Genomic DNA, 20,763 nt, shown 5'->3' with positions numbered 1-20,763 from the left:
ACTCCATCTGCCCTCAGTCTGGCCATGGAGCTTGCTGGGATCTGCCTCAGAAGATGAGCAGAAGGGAAGGGCTCCCTTCTCCTGGATATCGAGGTTGGTGGCAGTGTTCCCTCTAACAGAAATCCCCAGATGTTGTTGACTACAACTCCCAGAACCCCAAGCAAAAGCCATCGGAGCTGGTGATTCTGGGAGTTGAAGTCAACAACATTTGGAAATTCCTGTTAGAGGGAACACTGGTTGGTGGGCCGCAGTTTGACAGATGTCTGATGTGCAATTTACAGTTTAAAATTGAAACTGCGGGTTCACCAACCTCCAATTTCATGTTACATCTGAATCTGGCCAGTGTGCTGCATTATGTTTGACAGATTACATACTGTGCAAGTAATGCTAGAAAGCTCCAGGTTAGAGTCTTGACACACAAAGACATCAAAATACTGGCCTAACCTTTGATAAACTATGTAAAGGCATCCATAAAGACAACTGGCTGACATCCAGACTAAATTACTCCTGTGCAGTCTTAATGAAATTAAGTATTCATTTAGAGTAACTCCTAAGCAGTACTATTTAGTAAGTTAGCCTGGATGTCCACCACTGTGTACAGGCAATGTGAAACCTATTAACTATCATATGAGAACTCTTTCATCAGGCAGGAAGTGTGCACCAATGAAATTACATGTAATAGCTGCTCTAAGATGCTACAGCAATTTATATACATTATGGATTATCTAAAAAATTATGGAGCCCTGAATAACCTTTGTACAGCTTTGTGCACTGGACAAAGTTCTTAGCTGTCAGGTGTCAAATTGAAACCATCCTAATCTAGTAATGCAGATCTGTTTGACAGAGAGGCTGTGGTTTGAAGTACACACAGTTTCCTTAAACACCATGGTAATTTTTCCTCTCTCTACAAACATGAATTTAATATTAAACACATCACAGACACTAGGACAATAATCTTGTACCATCTGCTAGGGTTTCTGAATAACTTGTGTGTCGATTTACAGGTATGCTGTATGGTTCTTAACAATTCCTTAAAGTCTCATAAGCAGAGCAAGTTCTACAAGAGAAGGACTGCTATATAATAAAAATCAAGATAGGGGAAAAAAACTCAGGCATCTATTTTTGGGACGTGTAACTGAGGTTGAGATCAGTCAACAATGAATTAGAATTTAGATATCAGAAGCAGGCCATGGAAACGTATGCACTCTCACCTTTCACACACCAACCACCTTACATATCTATTTTATGCAGTTTTATAATTTCTGTTTTAATTGTTAATTGATTTTAATGGTGTTTTAATGTAAACCACCCTGAGCCTTTTGGAAGGCCGGTATAAATTTTATAAATAAATAAATAAATAAATAAATAAATAAATAAATAAATAAATAAATAAAATACCCGATTTCACAATTGTGCAGCTGTCACCTAGATTGAAAGAGACCTAGGTAAGCTCCTCAACTCATTTCAAGAACCATGTTCAGGAACATACCAGGGTCGAAGGTATAAAAGGATTTCATACATGAGAGTATGAAGTCAGGGGAGGGCTCTTGCAATTAACATAAGAACAGCCCTGCTGGATCAGGCTCAAGGCCTGACTAGTCCAGCACCCCATTTCCCACAGCGGCCCACCAGATGAATGCATGCCCTCTCTCTTGTTGTTGCCTCCAAGGCTGGCCTATAGACAGACTAGTAGCCATTGACAGACCTGTCCTCCATACATTTGTCTAATCCCCTTTTAAAGCAATCCAGACTGGTGGCCATCACTACATCCATGGTGATTCCATGGTCCTATCCCTAAATCCTAGTTTCAGCATCAAATCTGAACTGGACCCAAAGCTGCTCCCAATTAATGTACTTGTTTGCCCAATTAATGATGTTTTTCATACAAACAATACAAGCTAATTCAAGGTCCATCATTTCACAAGTTCTGAAGGTTATTTTGTGTTCAAGCATTTGACACAAAACTAGAACTTCAAGTTTATATAGAGTACCTTCTATGAAATCATTTTCATTGTAAAGCTGTTTCTCCCCTATTCCATCATCTTCATCTTGTCCATCTTCTTCATCCGGATTATTAATTACCTCTAAGCCAGCCTCAATTACTTCTACCAATTCATCTCGCTTATCTTTTCTAACCGGTTTCTCCTCTGGGTGTCTGGTAAGCCCCATCTCCAACTGGAACACCTTCATGGAGGTAAAACTTTCAAAGGGAATGACTCCATATTCACTAGGCAGTTTAGCCCCAACACTCACTTCAGCTTTGTCTATTTGTGAATGCAGATATTCTAAGAGATCATTGGGTGCTTGTTCTTTGGTGCCTTGGTAGCCCACGTTGTTGACTCTAGGGCTTTTCTTTTCCTGTAACAATTTCAATTTATCACTCATTTCTTGGAGCTCCTGCTTTAACTGAGCAATTTGACGTTTGAGGCTCATAGCTCTGGTTTGGTAGTGTTCTTCTTGCTCCTGCAAGAGGGCCTGGTAGCGTTCCTTGCCAAAATTCTCCACTATAATACCAGGAAGTGAGCCATTCCCATCTGTTTGTGGAGCACATTCAAGAAGGTACATGAATAGCAGCAAACTCAACAGCAAAGCAAAACCAACCATCAGCCATCGAGTCCTGGCTTGAAATATTAAGCCTCTCCTGGGCATTCTTAGAACACTTTAGTTGTATTCCAACTAAAATAATTGATGCTTTTTGTCATACCTTGCCAGTATTATCTGCAAGGAGTCATAGTTTTAAATCAAAACAATTTTCTCAATTGTTACACCTATTTGTGAGATTAATTTTTTTTTTTTTTTTTTTGCTTTCAAGAGCTTTCTTGTTCAAGCAAAAACTGCAGAGAATCCAAATCCCAGAATTATAACTTCCATTACAGCAAGCAATTACAGTCTAAACTGTCAGGTACAATTCCCATTATATTCAGAGCATTTTATCTAAAAGACAGAAACTTGAAGTTATGAAGGGTGCCTGTGTTTTCCAAAGATAACCTGTTGAGAATTTATCATCAAACTCTGAGAAAGTATAGATCAACAAAGTTCTCAACTTTTGGATTTTCTTACAGCCATGGGGGCATCTTTTGCTCACATCCATTTATACTCCTCACAAAAGCCATTAATATCTCAGCAATAGTAATTTTCCTTGGACAGCTTGTGTGAGATTTTCCTCTGGCATTTGTGCTTCTCTCTCTCTCCTTGGAAATCTGTGATCTGAGTCAGCAAAATTAAGGAAGAACCTAAAATTAAATAAAAAAGTACAGTCAATTAGAACTACAAAGCAGCCAAACATCTGGGAAACACATGAAGGCAAATTTTAATATCCTAAAAATGTAGACATGATGAATTACAAATTTTGTTTTTTGAGCTGGTCCAGGGGAGGGTTTTAAAGCTTCAGCTGTTTCTACTGTGTTACACACCAGTGATTTCCTCCTTATGGAAATGTCTGAATCAAGCTCATATGAAGGACTAATAAAAAACAGATTTTTCAGCCACACAACTAGGCTGTCAGAAATATCTCCCTCTGCTATTTTATCATTTCTGAAAAGCACCATTACCCGTTTTACTTAGTATAACAATGTATTAAGAAGCTGGAGAATTTAGCTTCCATTTCTGATTATTTGTACTATAACCCTTTGGATTTTCTGTCGTCTTGAAAATTGCACTGAGATAATTTGTGGTTTTTTTACAGAATGGACACTGACCAAATATGAGTGGGGTTTAGCATTTCTGAAGAAATTCCTTATGCTTTTTTTGTTCGATGAGTTGGTATTTACATTTGTCCCCAAAAAATTAAAAAGGAAAAGTGATGGGATGCCTTTTAACCTGCCGGAGGTTAAAAAGGATAGAACATACCTTCTGCAGAAGTGAAAAGAATGCCCTTCTGCAGTAGATCATCCTATAGTTATCTAAGTTGTCACAGCTCTGCAGGCATGTAAAGCAGCATGGGGTGGGGGGGAGGAAAGGAAAATGTTGGTCACCAGGACTCAAGAGCAAGGAGAAGTAAACAGGAAGAAACATGTGGAGGCCACGGACAAAAGTGGAAAGATACACAGCACAGGGTTGTGGTGGTGGGAGAGGGGAGACAGTGAAGGATATTGGGGGGAAAGAGGAGCCACCTATACTAGATCTTTTTGGCTTGCAGCCTGTTCCATTGTGTTTACATGCATTTTTGAACATGCCTTCTCCTCCTTGTTCACATGCCCTGCCCAGAGCCTGAGAACAAGATGTGTCACTCTTTTCCAGTGACACATTTCCTACAGGCATTGGAAAAGTTCCATCACTTGGAACCATCTCCAGCACATAAGAATAGGCATATGAGGCTCTCTAATCTGCACATGCATTCTATACCATTTACAATCTGGAACCTTCAGGTCCTTCTGCACTGCTATCTCCTCAACGCAAATACTCTCAGAACTGAGGACACCACTAGCACCTATATAATCTTGCAACGGCTCTCATTTCATCCCAATTTATAGCTCATGATCTATCTTCTGCCACTCAGCTCATGCTTCCTCATTCTTTTACAGGACTAGACACAATTTATATCAAATCCAGGACTAGACACAATTTATATCAAATCCAAAGATGACTGATCATTAGCAGACCTAAATTCTGCTATGAGGAAGAGGGGGAGATTGTGACTTTCTTTAACTGACTGTGTTTGACCTCCTTCAGTCATGTGACTTTGAAGCCTAAGGTTTATCACTGATGCATCAATGCAACTGGAAACACAGGCTGCTGTAGGTGCAAAAGTACCTTTCACCAGCAATCTAAAGGGTCTTGACTGCATTGGCCAATTCAGACCGCTCTTCACAACCATAAAACCTTAAAACCTATCTGTTTGGCCTAGCCTTCCATGATTTTTAATTAGTTTTAATTGTTTTAATGCTGTAACCTGGTTTTTAGGGTTTTAATTGTTCTGATTGTTTAATTGTTTTTAAGAAGTTTTAATTGTTAATTGGTGTTTATATTTATATTTCTGTTTTAATTGTTATTGGTTTTAATGGTTTCTGTTTTAATTGTAAACTGCCCTGAGCCATTTTGGAAGGGCGGTATAAAAATCTAATCCAATCCAATCTATCAATCAGGCTAGATGGATACATGTGTCTCTGTATGGGATTGGCTTTACAACAAGAGTTCAGCTCCTGAATGGAGTGGTTGCAGAGAATCCTATACACAAAACTGAACAGTTTCAAAGTAGATGGAACATAAGTCTAAATACTACCACTACTCTGGGTATCTGCACTGATTTCCAAACACAATTCATGGTGTAGATTTTGCTCTGTAGAGCCCAAAATGGCTTGAGCCCCACCCAGCCACTTTAGAAATAACTTCTCCCCCCCCCAAGTCCCAACAGTCTTAGACCACCTCAGCATACCCTCTCAACAATACCTATAACAGGGGTGTCAAACTGGCCCTCCAGCTGTTGTTAGTCTACAGACTACGACTCCCATCACTAGCGACTGTGACTGGGGATGATAGAAGTTGTAGGCCAACAACAACTTGAGGGCCAAAGTTTGACTCCCTTGACCTAAACCAAGCACAAGCAGAGATAATTTAAGCAGCTGTCCCACAATTGTATAGCTCTTATCCCCGCCCACCCCCCAAAAACACCTGGCAGCCTGAGTGATGTCAAGACCTTATCTGGCCTGACTTTTAGTGTTAGGGGATGCATTCGGAGGCAGCATGAGATTCTCTCTAGAGAATCTAGAGCAAATTTAATTTTAATTAAGACAGACACTGACAATGTTCATGGCAACTAAAGAAAAGTAGCATGTAGGGGGGAAAGTCTAGAATCCAAAAGAGAAAACTAGTAAGAGTTACATGCACATAAAAGCAATTAACACCAGATGAGTCTTCATATCACTGACCAAAGCTCAGATGTAATTAAGAAGAGAAGACAATACAGCATGAAATGAGAAAAGGCGTTAGGCAAACCCCCATCTTCCCGTCTCTGCATTAGTTTGCTCTATTTATTCCAAGGGGCTGGGGAACACAAAAGCTGGAGTTTAAATCCACTTTTGAGTATTTAGGAAACACTCCTAGTTTATGTTCTTGACTGTGATTGTGCTTCCTTTGAAGGCAACACTCAGGTTCTTGACACAATATAGGGAGTCGTAGGAACGCTCAGTGATGTATGACCATTTGCCACAATCTCAAAATATATTCTACACTTGAAAGAATAGTGATCCTTTTTGCAAAGAACAGGACAGCCAGCGATGGACTCACCATCTGGGTACTTTGAAAAAGAACAAGGATGCAATATCATTTAAAGCCTAGATGGCCAACTAGCAACTCAAAGCCCAGACTTAGGGCATGGTAACTTTGGTACAGCAGAGAGCAGAGAGAGAGAGAGAGTTCTAAATTCACCTATTATATGAATTTGGCATGACCCAAAACATTTGCACAAATTCCAAAATTCTGGTATTTATAGGTAGATTGACCAAGGCAGATCCCCGACTGACAAACAGTAAATTATGTTTCCTATTGTGGAACCTAAAGAGGGTTCCACAACTGTAGCCCTTGATAGCTCATCAGGCTAGGCCACAGCCTTAGCCTCTTGTGGTCCTTGGTTTTAGCCCAACATTCCTACAACTGACCGTCCATCTACCTATCTAGCATATTTCTATACGGCCCAAAACGCAGGTTCTCTGGGCGGCTCACAAAACAACCAAAACAACCAATACTAAGATTAACATATTTCAACACTTAAAATTTAAGAAGTTAAAACTATTAAAACACAATTAAAACAATATCTAATTAAAAGCCTGTTTGAACGAATGCGTCTTGACTGACCTTTTAAAAGCTGTAAGAGATGGGGAGGTTCTTATTTCAGCAGGAAGTGTGTTCCAAAGCCTCGAGACAGCAATGGAGAAGGCCTATCCCCGAGTAGACACCAGACAAGCTGGTGGCAACTGCAGACGAACCTCTTCAGATGATCTTAATGGGCGGTGTGGTTCATAGCAAAGGACCTTAAATACCCAGGGCACAAGCTGTTTAGGGCTTTATAGGCTATAACCAAAACCTTGTACTTTGCCAGGAAACTTATCGGCAGCCAGTGTAGATGTTTTAAGATAGAAGTGATATGGTCTCTCCAAGATGACCCAGACACCAACCTGGCTGCCGCATTCTGGACTAACTGCAGTTTCCGGAGATTACTGGAAACTACTGTTACTGGAGATTTATAGGTGCCACTCCCACAAGAAGCAAGACAAGTACCAACTATGTACTGCTCAACTAAGACGACCTTCCTGCTTCTTGCAAAAGATCTCACTAAGATTCTATAAAAACACAAGTTAACCAAAATTCAAGATAGTTTTGATAGCCAAACATTTCTATTTTACAATGACCTAATAGCACATATTGTTACTTTTAAGTCATATGTGCATTTCATGAAACTATCATAAGGTTTTTGATAGGCTACAAGCTCTTTTAACTTGTTCCGTGGTTATATAACAGTTTAGTGAAGTTCTTAAGTACAAAGTTGTTCATTAATTTCAACTCTAAGAGAAGCCTATTTTTCTTTGATTTTTCCATCTTAAGGAACCAAGACAGATTTTTTGCCAACCTTCTATTTTACATTTACAGGGAATATTACCCTTTATTTATTTTCATGGGGCCTACCCAGAAAAACATCCATAAGAACACACAAAGAAAGCCCTGCTGGATCAGGCCCTAGGCCAATCGAGTCCAGCATCCTGTTTCACACAGTGGCCCACCAGCTGCCACTGGAAGCCACAGGCAGGAGTTGAGGGCATGCCCTTTCTCCTGCTGTTTCTCCCCTACAACTGACATTTAGAGGCATCTTGCCTCTGAGGCTGGAGGAGGTGGCCTATAGCCCTCAGACTAGTAGCCACTGATAGACTTCACCTCCATGAATTTATCTAAACCCCTCTTAAAGCCACCCAGGCTGTTGGCTGTCACATCTTGTGACAAAGAATTCCATAAACTGATTATGTGTTGTATGGAAAAGTACTTTATTTTGTCGGTCCTAAATTTCTTGGCAATCAGTTTCATGGGATGACCTCTGGTTCTAGTGTTGTGAGAGAAAATTCTCTCTATCAACTTTCTCCATATCATGCATGATTTTAATAGACCTCTATCATGTCATCTCTCAGTCATCTTTTTTTTCTAAACTCATGAACCCCAGGTGTTGTAGCCTTGCCTTTTAAGGAAGGTGCTCTAGACCCCTGATCATCTTCCTCGCCCTCTTCTGCACTTACGTCCGATTACTTAAAAGAAAAAAACACTAAACAGGCTTGAAATTACTGGTTTATCCACCAGATGTGTTTTGCAAAGTCAGAAGGCTGAGCTATTCCCTTAGCTGTAAATATTGCTCATCTCATATTCAGCATTTTTGTCACAAAATAAGATCCTGCCACAGCTTAATTCAGTCAAGCAAATTTACAGTCTTGTCTAAAACTCTTTGAAAGCAATATGTTTCTTTCTGAGTTTCTTTTGACCCAAATCCAAAATTCTGCTGGGTCAGCAGCATCAGTAATATACAGGTGAAACTCGGAAAATTAGAATATCGTGCAAAAGTCCATTAATTTCAGTAATGCAAATTAAAAGGTGAAACTGATATATGAGACAGACGCATTACATGCAAAGCAAGATAAGTCAAGCCTTAATTTGTTATAATTGTGATGATCATGGCGTACAGCTCATGAAAACCCCAAATCCACAATCTCAGAAAATTAGAATATTACATGGAACCAAGAAGACAAGGATTGAAGAATAGAACAATATCGGACCTCTGAAAAGTATAAGCATGCATATGTATTCAGTACTTGGTTTGGGCCCCTTTTGCAGCAATTACTGCCTCAATGCGGCGTGGCATGGATGCTATCAGCCTGTGGCACTGATGAGGTATTATGGAAGACCAGGATGCTTCATTAGCGGCCTTCAGCAATTCTGCATTGTTTGGTCTCATGTCTCTCATCCTTCTCTTGGCAATGCCCCATAGATTCTCTATGGGGTCAGGTCAGGCGAGTTTGCTGGCCAATCAAGCACAGTACACTGTATACATTTCAGAGGTCCGATATTGTTCCATTCTTCAATCCTTGTCTTCTTGGTTCCATGTAATATTCTAATTTTCTGAGATTGTGGATTTGGGGTTTTCATGAGCTGTACGCCATGATCATCACAATTATAACAAATTAAGGCTTGACTTATCTCGCTTTGCATGTAATGTGTCTGTCTCATATATCAGTTTCACCTTTTAATTTGCATTACTGAAATTAATGGACTTTTGCACGATATTCTAATTTTCCGAGTTTCACCTGTATGTATACTATTACAACATTAACTGGTCACCTTAAGTGGTGCAGCAGGGAAATGCTTGACTAACAAGCAGAAGGTTGCTAGTTCGAATCTCATTTCTTTTAGGAACACAGGAACATGGTCAGCTGCCATATAGCGAGTCAGACCGTTGGTCCATCTAGCTCAGTATTATCTACCCAGACTGGCAGTGGCTTCTCTAAGGTTGCAGGCTGGAGTCTCTCTCAGCCCTACCTTGGAGATGCCAGGGAGGGAACTTGGAACCTTCTGCATGCAAGCATGCAAATGCTCTTCCCAGAGTGGACCCATCCAGTAAGGGCAATTTCTTATAGTGCCCACATGTAGTCTCCCATTCAAATGCAAACAGGGTGGACCCTGCTTTGTAAACGGGACAATTCATGCTTGCTTCCCAAAGACCAGCTCTCCTTTTGTTGGTTGGATGGTAGGTAGCACCAATCACACTGTACCACCCAATACAATTTGGTGTCTCTAGGACCCATTGGGGTGTTTCAAGTTCCCCATTGTTCCTTATGGCTGAAACAAATCGAACTCTCAGAGTGTACACAAGTTTTGCATTGCAATTTGCAGTGCATTGTCTGTCCCTGCCTAGCAAAACACTGTAGATTAGAAGCACACATTTAAAGGAATCTTTCCCTGCCATTATACGATACACATTTTAAAAAAAACAGTCCAAAAATGGTCAAAAAAGAATCACTGACCGGGAATCCACTGCTAACCACAGTGCCCCGCACTACAGTAACATCATCGGCACAAGTTGCTTTTTTACACACAATTATGACTCTTTGTGTTACTTCCCAGCATTGCAACAGCTGCCACTGGAGCACCCTCAGCAGCAAGGATAGCCATAAGCTCAACTAGAATGTCTTCAGCCACATTTTGACTGAGTACACCTTGCAATGCAGATTGCAGAGCAGACCAAAGTGAAACACAAGTTAGTCTCAAGGCCAGACATGGGGCACATCTCATAGCAATCGTCAAGAAAACATTACACATGCACACACAGAGCTGAGCTGCCATACTGCCCATTACTCATGACAACACCATCTCACAAACAGACCAAACCACAACTCAAGGCAGGCAGGCACCCAAGTTCTGCCTTTATCAATCTAAGATCCAGCAAAACTAGATAGTTAATAATACAGCAGCAATAGCACAGCATATTATACTCAGTGTGGAGAAAAGAAAAACATGAAATCAAACTTTCCTTGATTCATTCCTTCCTCCTCTCCTGATGTATCCTCTTCAAGGGCACCCTAAGGGCTCTCTTTGACTCCCCTCCCCAGGCCCTTTGAAAGCATTTTGAAATTCCCTTCTATTTTGTTTCCCCTCCTTTCCCCCCAAGCCAATGGGTGCATAGTTGCCCATGACAACACTTGATTTGTATGATAACAAGCCAACCAAGAAGCAAGGAAATCTCAAGCCAATTGGAAGCCAGTGCCAGAAAACCATCAGCAAGGGGGGAAAGCCAGCTCAGACTGGTGCACAAATAACCACAAATCAATTTGAGCTCTAATGGAGGTCATTTTGATTAGAACTTGAATCAGAACCGTTATTTTAAGGGTATTTCATTTGGGGTTCAAATCACTCAAAATGGCCCAATTCAAGCTCGAATCAATTCAAACTCATCTCAATTTGCGCATCTCTAGTGCCATTTACATTATGAAGCAGCAGTATCTTCTTTATATATATCTCTCTCTAAGGCATACCTGTCGCTAATCCCATGCGTGCCAGCTCTTGCCAGAGTTCGCAAGCAGCTGCCCGGATAGCGATGGGGATGGGGAAGAAAATGGCGGTGGCCACTGGTGGTGAATGAAAGGTAAGGAAAGGAAAGGGTGGTGAATGGTGGCAGGTGGCCGGACAGTCAGCCAGCCAAAGAAAATGGCATGGCAGCAGGCAGGAAAGTGGATGGGCACGAAGGAAGACGACGAAGGCAGCAGTGGGTGACTGAGCAAGAAGACATCTGGGGTGGGGGTGGGCGGGGAAGAAGGTGGTGGGTGGGCAAAGAAGTAGTGGTGGAGCGTGTGGGGGGAAAGCGGCAGCAGGCGAACTAGAGGTGCACATGCTCTGCACCAGGCCCAGGTAGTACTGTATAGCATATTTCACTGCCAAGTGAATACATTCAAACCCATCATAGGCAGCACAGGCACTAGACAGCATCCCCCCCCAACTCGATATCTAGACATTAGTCAGCCACATTTTTCATGTGCTGTGGTTTGTCAAAAACAATACACATATACAATATGATGCTCCAGACCAAAAACAAATTTCCTAGTGCTGAACAAACACACCTTTGCAAATATATAGCCCAATTCCGTGTATCAACTCAGAAGTAAATTGTACTGCGTTCAGTGGACCTTACTCCCAAGGAAATGCATAAGATAACAGACATAGTTATATCTCTTGCAGCATAGGTTGTATTTGCAGAACTGGGCTACTTACATTTTCTGTTTTGATTTTGATTTTAGAATAGGCAAGTGTGTGCCATACAAATCTGTTCTTCAAAGTTAGAGTCTGACTGGTATTTCTATTTCACACTAAAGGAACAGCAGCTCATCCACAGGACACTATGATAAACACTTTATAATCACTGTGGGCTCTTATAATAAGATGGGGGTAGTTGGGGCTGGGACAAAGGCTCTTACCCTATTTTAGGCAGATGAGCAGAGCCTCGGGGCAGCTCTGCAAGTCCCACTCCGAGACTAGCTCTGCAGCTGTGTCCTCCATAGCTGCAGCTGGAAGCTAGGGGTGGGGGCACCTCCAAGCACTAGGGAAGCCTCCCCAGTGTGTTCCATGGTGCCAGGAGAAGGAAAAACCTCCTTACATAATCAACTGCCCTCTGATTGGCCATGAGAGGAAAGAAGGTGGGGCAAGCCAATTTAAGCCATTTAGGAACATAGGAAGCTGCCATATACTGAGTCAGACCATTGGTCCATCTAGCTTAGTATTGTATACACAGACTAGCAGCAGCTTCTCCAAGGTTGCAGGCAGGAATCTCTCTCAGCTTTATCTTGGAGATGCCAGGGAGGGAACTTGGAACCTTAAGCTCTTCCCAGAGCAGCTCCATTCCTTAAGGGGAATATCTTACAGTGCTCACACATGTAGTCTCCCATGCAACCAGGACGGACCCTGCTTAGCTAAGGGGACACATCATGCTTGCTACCACAAGACCAGCTCTCCTCCCAGTTATGAATAAGTGATCATAGAGTGGGTTGTGCAGAGTGGCACATTCACAGATCACAGCCCCTCCAGCAGCAACTCTCTCTAACCAACATCCTTCTGGATCTCTCAGCGGCTTTTGATTTGATTGACCATGGTATTTTTCTGGGGTGCCTGAAGGTGTTGGGAGTGGGAGGCACAGCTTTGCAGTGGTTCTGCTCCTACCTCTCAGGTAGGTTCCAGATGGTGTCACTTGGAGACTGTTGCTCTTCAGAACAAGAGCTCCAGTATGAAGTTCCACAAGGCTCCATACTGTCTCCAATGCTTTTTAATATGTACATGAAACCACTGGGAGAGGTCCATCAGGGGATGTGGTGCAGGGTGTTATCAAAATGCTGATGAATTCAAGTTCTCCATGTCAACTTCATCGGGAAATGGCCTAACATCTCTAAATGCCTGCCTTGAGGTGGTACTGGGCTGAATTAGGGAGAACAAACTGAGACTGAATCCAGGCAAGACTGAGGTACTCATTGTGGGTACCGTAGGAAGTGGTTTAGATATGCTTGTTCTGGACGGGGTTGCACTCCCCCGGAAAGAGCAGATACAGAGTGTGGGAGTATTTCTGGACCCAAACTTCACCCTGATTTTTCAGGTTGAGGCAGTGGCCAGGAATGCTTTCTATCAGCTTTGGTTGATTTGCCAGCTATGTCCATTTCTGGAGATAAACAACCTTAAAACAGTGGCGCATATGCTGGTAACATCCAGACTTTACTGCAATGCGCTCTATGTTGGGCTGCCCTTGTATGTAGTTCAGAAACTGCAGTTAGTACAGAATGCAGCAGCCAGGTTGGTCTCTGCAGTTGCCTGAAGCGATCATATTACACCCATTTTAAAAGAACTACGCTGGCTGCCAGTAAGTTTCTGGGTGAAATGCAAAGTGCTGATTATTATCTATAAAGCCCTAAACAGCTTGGGTCTGAGGTATTTAAGAGAACGTCTTCTTCTTCATCAACCCCACTGCCTATTAAGATAATCTGAGGAGGTTTGGTTGCGGTTGCCACTGGTCACCACTGCCTGGTGGCGACTCAAAACCGGTCCTTTTCTAGAGCTGCCCTGGTACTCTGGAATGCACTTCCTAGTGAAATTAGAGTTTTCCCTTCTCCGAATGTTTTTAAGAAGGACCTGAAAACGTATCTGTTTAGCCAGGCTTTTAGTTTATAGTTTTAAAGCTTTGGGTTTTAGATTTTCTATTTATATTTTTAAATTGTTTTAATTGTGTCAATATTGTAATGGTTTTTAGACTGCGAACCACCCAGGCACTTTGGCGGTGGGTGGGGGGGGGGGTGGGGAATAAAGATTTTTTTTTAAAAAAGATGGTTTATTTAAAAAATAAACCAACATGGCAGCCAGCTGTCGGGACTTGCAAAACTGGACATACGATCAACAACCCCAAGTACCAGGGCCCCTGTGTAGACTGAGGGTTAGATGCAGGGTTACCCAGATTTGGACTATCAGGACTTGGGGGGTTTTCCCTGGTTCACACGAGCATGCAACCCTGGGTTACAGGAAGGTAACCCAAGTTTAGATGCTTATATGAAGAGGCTTAGATGGTTTCCCCACTATCCTCTGTTGATCAGTCCAGTCTCAACAGCAGAGAAAACTTATAAGCTATGTAGCAGGACTAAGCTCTCCATAACTAAGCCAAAATATAAAGAAATGCAGTTGGTCTGCATGGAGAACAAGCACAAGCCAGATCTTCCCTGAAAGTTCCCAGTTTACAACTGTAGCAAGTTTATTTTTACACCCCACAACATATTTTAAGAATTTCTACCACGCCCCTCACCAGAATCTCAGGGCAGCCTGCCTTTTAAATAACAATCCAGTAAAAACACCACAATAAAGCAACTAACCCTATCAGATCTTACAAATTAGACACCATGTTCGAGAGAACATGATCCTTCAGGTACTGTGATCCAAATACATACAGCTTTAAAGACAATCAGCAGCACCTTAAGCTGCACCCAGAAACAAACCAGCAACCAGTGCAGTTTATGGATATGTAATATGATCCATAAGTCTTGATTCAATCAATACTCATGGCAGCATTCTGGACCAGCTGGTTTCCAAAGAGATTTCAAGGACAGCTCCATATTGAGTGTATTACAGTACTCCAATCTAGATGTAACAAGAACATGGGTCACTGTGGCTATCTATGTCCATCTGTTTCAGATGGATTCATATGGTGCACCAGCTGAAGATGGGCAAAAGCTTCCCCAGTATCCAGGTGTAACAACAGGCAACAGGAATGCCCAAGCTACAAACATCTCTTTCAAGGGGAATGCAGCAGTCTGTACCAGGAGAACCTCCATCTTGCCCATATTTAATTTCAGCTTGTTAGCCCACATCCACCACCATCGCCAAACATCAGTTTGGTACATCAACTGCTTTTCCAGCCAAGGACCCACAGATATATGAAGCTGGGTGCCATCTGCATATTGGTGACACCCAATGACAAACTACAGACAACTTTCCCCATAGTTTAATGCAGATGTTAAAAAGCATGGGGGGCAAGATAGAGTCCTATGGGATGCCAAAGATCAATAGCCAAGGTATTGAGCAGGAGCCCTGCAGCTTGGAAACTATCCTGCAGGAAGAAGTGGAGCCACTGCAAAACTGTGCCACCTACCCATATCCCCACAAAACCATTCAGAAGGATATCATGGTCAATAGTATCAAAAACCATGGAGAGGTCCAGCAGAACAGTGAAACTCTCTCATCCAGCTCCTGATGAAAGCCATCCACCAGAAAGATCAACACAGTTTCAGTTCAAAAACTAGGATGGAAATCAGACCGAAAAATGTCAAGATAATCTGCTTCATCCAGGTCCCCTGGAACTGAGTCACTGCTACCCACACAGGTATCTTTCCCAAGAACAGTAAATTGGAGACTGGCCAATAATAATCACAAATTGCTTCATCAAGGGAGAACTCAAGGTGGTCCATCCCATGTTTTAAGGCCCAATGACACGACACAGTCAATATATCCCCTGTACTAGTTAGCCAGTTCTCCCCCATCTGTCTTTATCAGCCAAGGGTTGAGAATGCAAATGGACACCCCCACACTCCCAAGGAGCATAGCCAGATCACCAAGAAAACAAGCTGAAAAGAATCCCTAACAGGGCAAACACCATCAGTTCAACACATGGAACGGTTAATGTAAATACAAGTCATGGTGGATGTGAGCAATTTTATCTGTAAAGGGCTTCAAATACTGGTCACCATGAGCCAAAGAGGTTTCCTTCAATCAACTGGAAGGGCCAAGATGCAGCAGGCCCTGTGCTATCCAGGAATGACAGAAGAGTGATATCAGTCTCCACCACCACTAGCTCACCCACAACCCTATCCACAGTAAAACACTAAGTCAAGAGTGTGACCTGCTAATATTATCTGAGCTGTTGAGATTTAGCTATGTATTTCTGATCTGAGTGCTTCCAGAGCACAAGCAGTAACCCTCTTGCACAACAGGATACATGCAGGCACATCCTGGCACATCCCCCCCAAGACCACAATGTTGCACTTTGTTAGTTAGGATGTCAGCCAGCGACTTGACCAAGGCCATTCATTAAGTTTCCCAGCTGAGCAGAAAACCGAGCATGGGCTTCCTATATCCAACCCTAGCAATCTACACCACACAGATGGTGTATATATTTTAAGTCATTAAGACCAAAAATATTGTATACGCATTTTTTCTGGGTGAAATGTTAACCCAGTTGTCATTGTCACCCTATCCAAGCTATCTGAACATGTGTTGCATAATATGATTCAACATGAGACAAAATTCTTAGTTTGCTCTGATTAACTTTTAATTAGATATTATTTCAATTGTGTTTTAATAGTTTTAACTCTTTAAATTTTAATTGTTGAAATGTGTTAATCTTTTTATTGGTTGTTTTTATTGTTTTGTAAACCACCCAGAGAACTTGCATTTAGGGCGGTATTAAAATATGTTAAATAATAATAAAATAATAATAACTTGGAGGACAAAGGCAACTTTATAGCTTGTTTTTAACAGTTACAGGCATAAACAAATAAAAAAGGAAGTGATGACAATGCAGTTGTATACTAAAGCATCTCTCTGCTTCTCCTTCACTCCCCTACAAAAAACTATGAGTCAAACTTATTTTGACAACAGTAAACTTGACGAATCTACTTAGTTTCTGGAAACAGATAGCTAAGTAGTTCACTGGGTACAGAGTATCCCTCAATTTACTACATTCCGAGCTGTGTACACACTAGTGAAAACTCTTGATATTCTGCAAGGAACAAGTTAATAGAAATAAAGCCTTCTGTGAACACAAAGCAACCACCCATAGAGGCTGCTGCCTAGTGTCCATGCATCTCTCTGCTCCGGCCTCACTTTCTAATAGTGGCATTGATAATTCTGCTGGATCTCTGCACTAAGTGTGAAGAAGTCATTTAATTGCTCCCAGTGCAAAGATGCAGGAAACTTACCCATGCTCAGGAGATGCGTACCTAGAATGACTCATATGGAATTTTCCCAAACGGCAAATGAACACAGCTTTGCTACAGTTAGGTGGGAGGGGAGTTAATACGAGGGAACTATTTACAGCAACGTCAGTACAGCAACAGAAGCTGCTGTTCATACAGCCAATGAAACTATTCAGCTTTGCTCCCAACGATTCACTGTTACCGTGCATTATGTGCATCCTTTAAAAGTACCCCTTTGGTGAAGTGCTCAAAATGGCTCAACTTTAGGCACTTCCTGCTACAGTAAAACTGCCCATCTCGGAAAGCTCATGGTGGAGGAGGGTGGTCTTCTCCCAGAGACCATATAGTCTTATTCAGTCTCAAAGTAAACATTGGTGGGGGGGGGGGGCATAACAAATTTTAATTTTTTAAAAAAAATAGTGAATTGAAGTCAGAGGCACACGGCAGCTTGGAAGCATTACTTCTCCCCAATATACTAACTTGCTTGGTTCACTTTTTCTTCTCTTATCCTTCTCTCTCCTCTCTCTCTCACATATGCACGCACACACACACGTAGAATGAAGCAGTACAAGAAAAGTTTACGCTTTACAAGAAGAGTTTGTCATTATTGTAATCAATTGGCCAGCCCATGTTCTTTTTGCAGGTTTAACTAACAACCAGGACAATCACACAAAAGTCAGCAGTGCCAAAATACTGCCACTTGTATCAACTACTGCAGGGGTTCCCAACAGCATCCGGGGGGGGGGGGTTACTCAGAGGCTTCCTGCCTACCCCATGCAGTAGCCACACTATTTGTTCCCCATTTGAGAACTGCCAGCTTGAAGCCAATGTATCTTCTGTGATGTGTCCACAGCAAAAGGGGAGGGAGGAGGGTGGAGGGTAAGAACTAGGGATGTGCATGGAATGGGTTTTGCATTCTGTTCCGAGCTCGGAATGCAACGCAAAATGGCCCGAACATGCCAACCACAACACTGAGGCAACCTTGTGGTTCTACAGAACAAGCCCATTCTGTTCAGAACGTTCTGGCTTCTAAACAAATTTTAAATTTGTTAAATTTGTTATTTTAAATTAAATAACAGGGGAGATTTTCAGGAGCTGGTTTCTTAGTCTCTGTGTGTGTGTCTGTCTGTGTGTGTGTATAATCGCAAGGGTTAGAGTTGCAAGGGTTAGCTAACTCCAGTGTTAGCTAACTCCGGTGTTTGTCCCTGCAAGGGTTAGAATTTGCGATGGTTAGGTAACTCCAGTGCAGTGTGGCCAGAACCTAAGGGGTATACTCATGAGTCAAATGGGCCGTAACCCAAAATTTGGCTTTAAAAAAGCCAAATCTGGCAACACAGCTCCAGTGTTTGTTCCTGCCTGGAAGGGGTAGAGTCAGCTAGGGCCATGGGAGGCCCCACATTCCTTTGACTCACATTCTGTGTCAGTTGGAAGACTACTCTCTACATAAGAGGTTTAGGGCCGAGAGCATAGTGAACAGGAATAGCAAACAGGACATAGGAGTTTTGCAGGAGTTTAGCAGGAAGTGTGCGGGGGAGCCTGGAACAAGCCCCGGCGATCACAAGGAGACTGGTGGAGAAGAGATCGTAAGTACAAATCCCTTCCTCCTATTCTTGGGAAAGGCTGCTTGGACAGTAAATACCAGACCATTACAGCTGAGACGTATCCTTCTAATAAGCTATCTCTAAATACTGTAAACAGCCAACAAAAACAGTATGAAGACAGAAGGCCAGCAGGGGAGGGGACACTTCCCAGTGTATTGCACAGAGTGCCACATGTATTACTATTTGCCCCATGGCAGAAGTCATGGGTGTGTGCTCGGTGCAAGGAGCTCCTGGCTCTCCAGGAACAAGTTCGTTCCCTCGAGAACAAGGTGGCAGATCTGGAGAAGCTCAGAGATACAGAGAGGCATGTGGACGAGACCTTCAGGGAAGTGATAGAGACATCCCATTCCAGGGCTGATAGCTCCTCTGCTGTCAGGGAGAATGAAGGTCTCGGGCAAGGAGGACATCGGTCTGAAGAAGAGGGAAATGTTCCTTTAGAAGGGACCCCTTCCATGGATGATGAGCCCATATCCTCTCGCACAGGGGATATTCCTCTGGGGGGTGGGGGCCTCCTTGTAGTAGGTGATTCGATCATGAGAGATGGGTTTGTGACCCGCGTGTTGATCGCACGGTGACTTGCCTGCCTGGTGCGAAGGTTGCGGACATCACACAGCATCTAGATAGGCTCTTAGGCAGTGCTGGGGAGGAGACAGCTGTCGTGGTGCATGTCGGCACCAACGATGTGGGGAAATGTAGTCGGGAGGTCCTGGAAGCCAAATTTAGGCTGATAGGTAGTGTATTGAAGTCCAGGACCCACAAGGTAGCATTCTCAGAAATGCTACCTGTTCCACATGCAGGTTCATTGAGACAGGCAGAGCTGAAGGGTTTCAATGCGTGGATGAGACGTTGGTGCCGGGAGGAAGGGTTTAGGTTTGTTAGGCACTGGAATACATTTTGGGGCAAGCAAGGCCTGTACAAAAGGGACGGGCTGCACTTGAACCAAGATGGAACCAGACTGCTGGCACTTAAAATCAAAAAGGTTGCAGAGCAGCTTTTAAAATGACGCCTGGGGAACAGCCGATGGGAGCTGGACAGTATGGACAATAATGCTTCATTTATTTTATAACCTAGATCTGAAGATACTAAAGCACCAAAAATCTGTAGTGTGTGAAGAAAGATACTTCCATACTTGTTTTTGGCATGCATTTTAAAGGATTACTGTAATTCAAAGAAGTAGGTCCATATTCTTCAGTGTTCCAGACTTTGTTCTTTTAAGAGAATAAGCCACAACCCTGCTTTACCTTTTATGTCAAACAAGAATCACTAGGCTCATGCAGGATTACCATATGTCCCTTGTTTCGTAACCGTTTCCCAAACACCCTATAGGTTTTTTCAGTTTGGGAAATGTTGTCAAACAACCTGTAGACATGGAAAAGCACGTAAAAATGCTATATTAATTTAATATGCCCCCACACACCCCTTCAGATAAAAGCCACGATGAGGTTAATACAAGGCAGGGAGTAGACAAGGGAACAGCTGTCCTCACTCCAATGAGATGCCCCATGTGTTACATATGCTCTTAAGCAGCTGCACAAGAGGAGTGTCTAGCGAAGTCTAAGTTACTTCATTGGGATGGAAAGGTATCTCTCTACTTGATGGTTCATAGCTAAAGATGTGAATTGAGAAGAACTGCATATAAGTTGATATGTCGGTGATGCAATCTGCATAACACCATCTCAACTCTCTTCAAAAAGACCCTTTATTGCACAAAAATAAAGTTGGTATACATAAAATAAAAACATTTCGGCATACACACCATCATTAGTTAAACAAACAAGCACAGATAAGAGCAGTGTTCCCTGTAACACAACTCCCATAAGCCTCAGCCAAAGGCCACTGCAGCTGAGAATGCTGCGAGTTGTAGTCAGCAATGTCTGGGAATCCCTGTTACAGGGAACACAAGGTAAGAGGACTCTTATCTGTGCTTATTTGTGTAAATGATTATGTTACACCAAAACATTTTTATTTTATGTATACCAACTTTATTTTTGTGAATAAAGGGTCCTTTTGAAGCGAGTTAAGAAGAACTGTCCGAGGTGATGCTTAGAGATATAAAGGCTCTCTCAGGATAGTTTCACACATGAAAATCATCACTTGATATTTGCTGTCATTGAGTGCTGAATATGCGACTGTGAACAAGGTCTTAAGCAGAATTGACTTGATAAGCTTATTGCTCAATTCAATTATCACACTACTTCTGT

The 20,763-nt window shown here is 42.4% G+C and overlaps 1 protein-coding gene across 4 annotated transcripts in view; it reads right to left on the bottom strand.

Moving 5' to 3' along the window:
- Positions 1-20,763, bottom strand: part of CSGALNACT2 (chondroitin sulfate N-acetylgalactosaminyltransferase 2) — a 65,965-nt gene that overhangs the window by 30,390 nt on the left and 14,812 nt on the right. For 2 of the 4 annotated variants that reach the window (XM_053310463.1, XM_053310464.1), the window contains one exon: positions 1,992-3,233. In XM_053310463.1, coding sequence (XP_053166438.1) covers positions 1,992-2,649 — 658 coding nt within the window. In that variant the 5' untranslated portion in view covers positions 2,650-3,233. The remainder of the gene's footprint in view (positions 1-1,991; positions 3,234-20,763) is intronic. The other 2 variants (XM_053310466.1, XM_053310465.1) reach the window with 2 other exon arrangements.

This window comes from Hemicordylus capensis, chromosome 3 (genome assembly GCF_027244095.1).
Source record: "Hemicordylus capensis ecotype Gifberg chromosome 3, rHemCap1.1.pri, whole genome shotgun sequence".
In the NCBI taxonomy this organism is placed as follows: domain Eukaryota; kingdom Metazoa; phylum Chordata; class Lepidosauria; order Squamata; family Cordylidae; genus Hemicordylus; species Hemicordylus capensis.
This window is presented reverse-complemented; position numbering and strand designations above follow the sequence as displayed.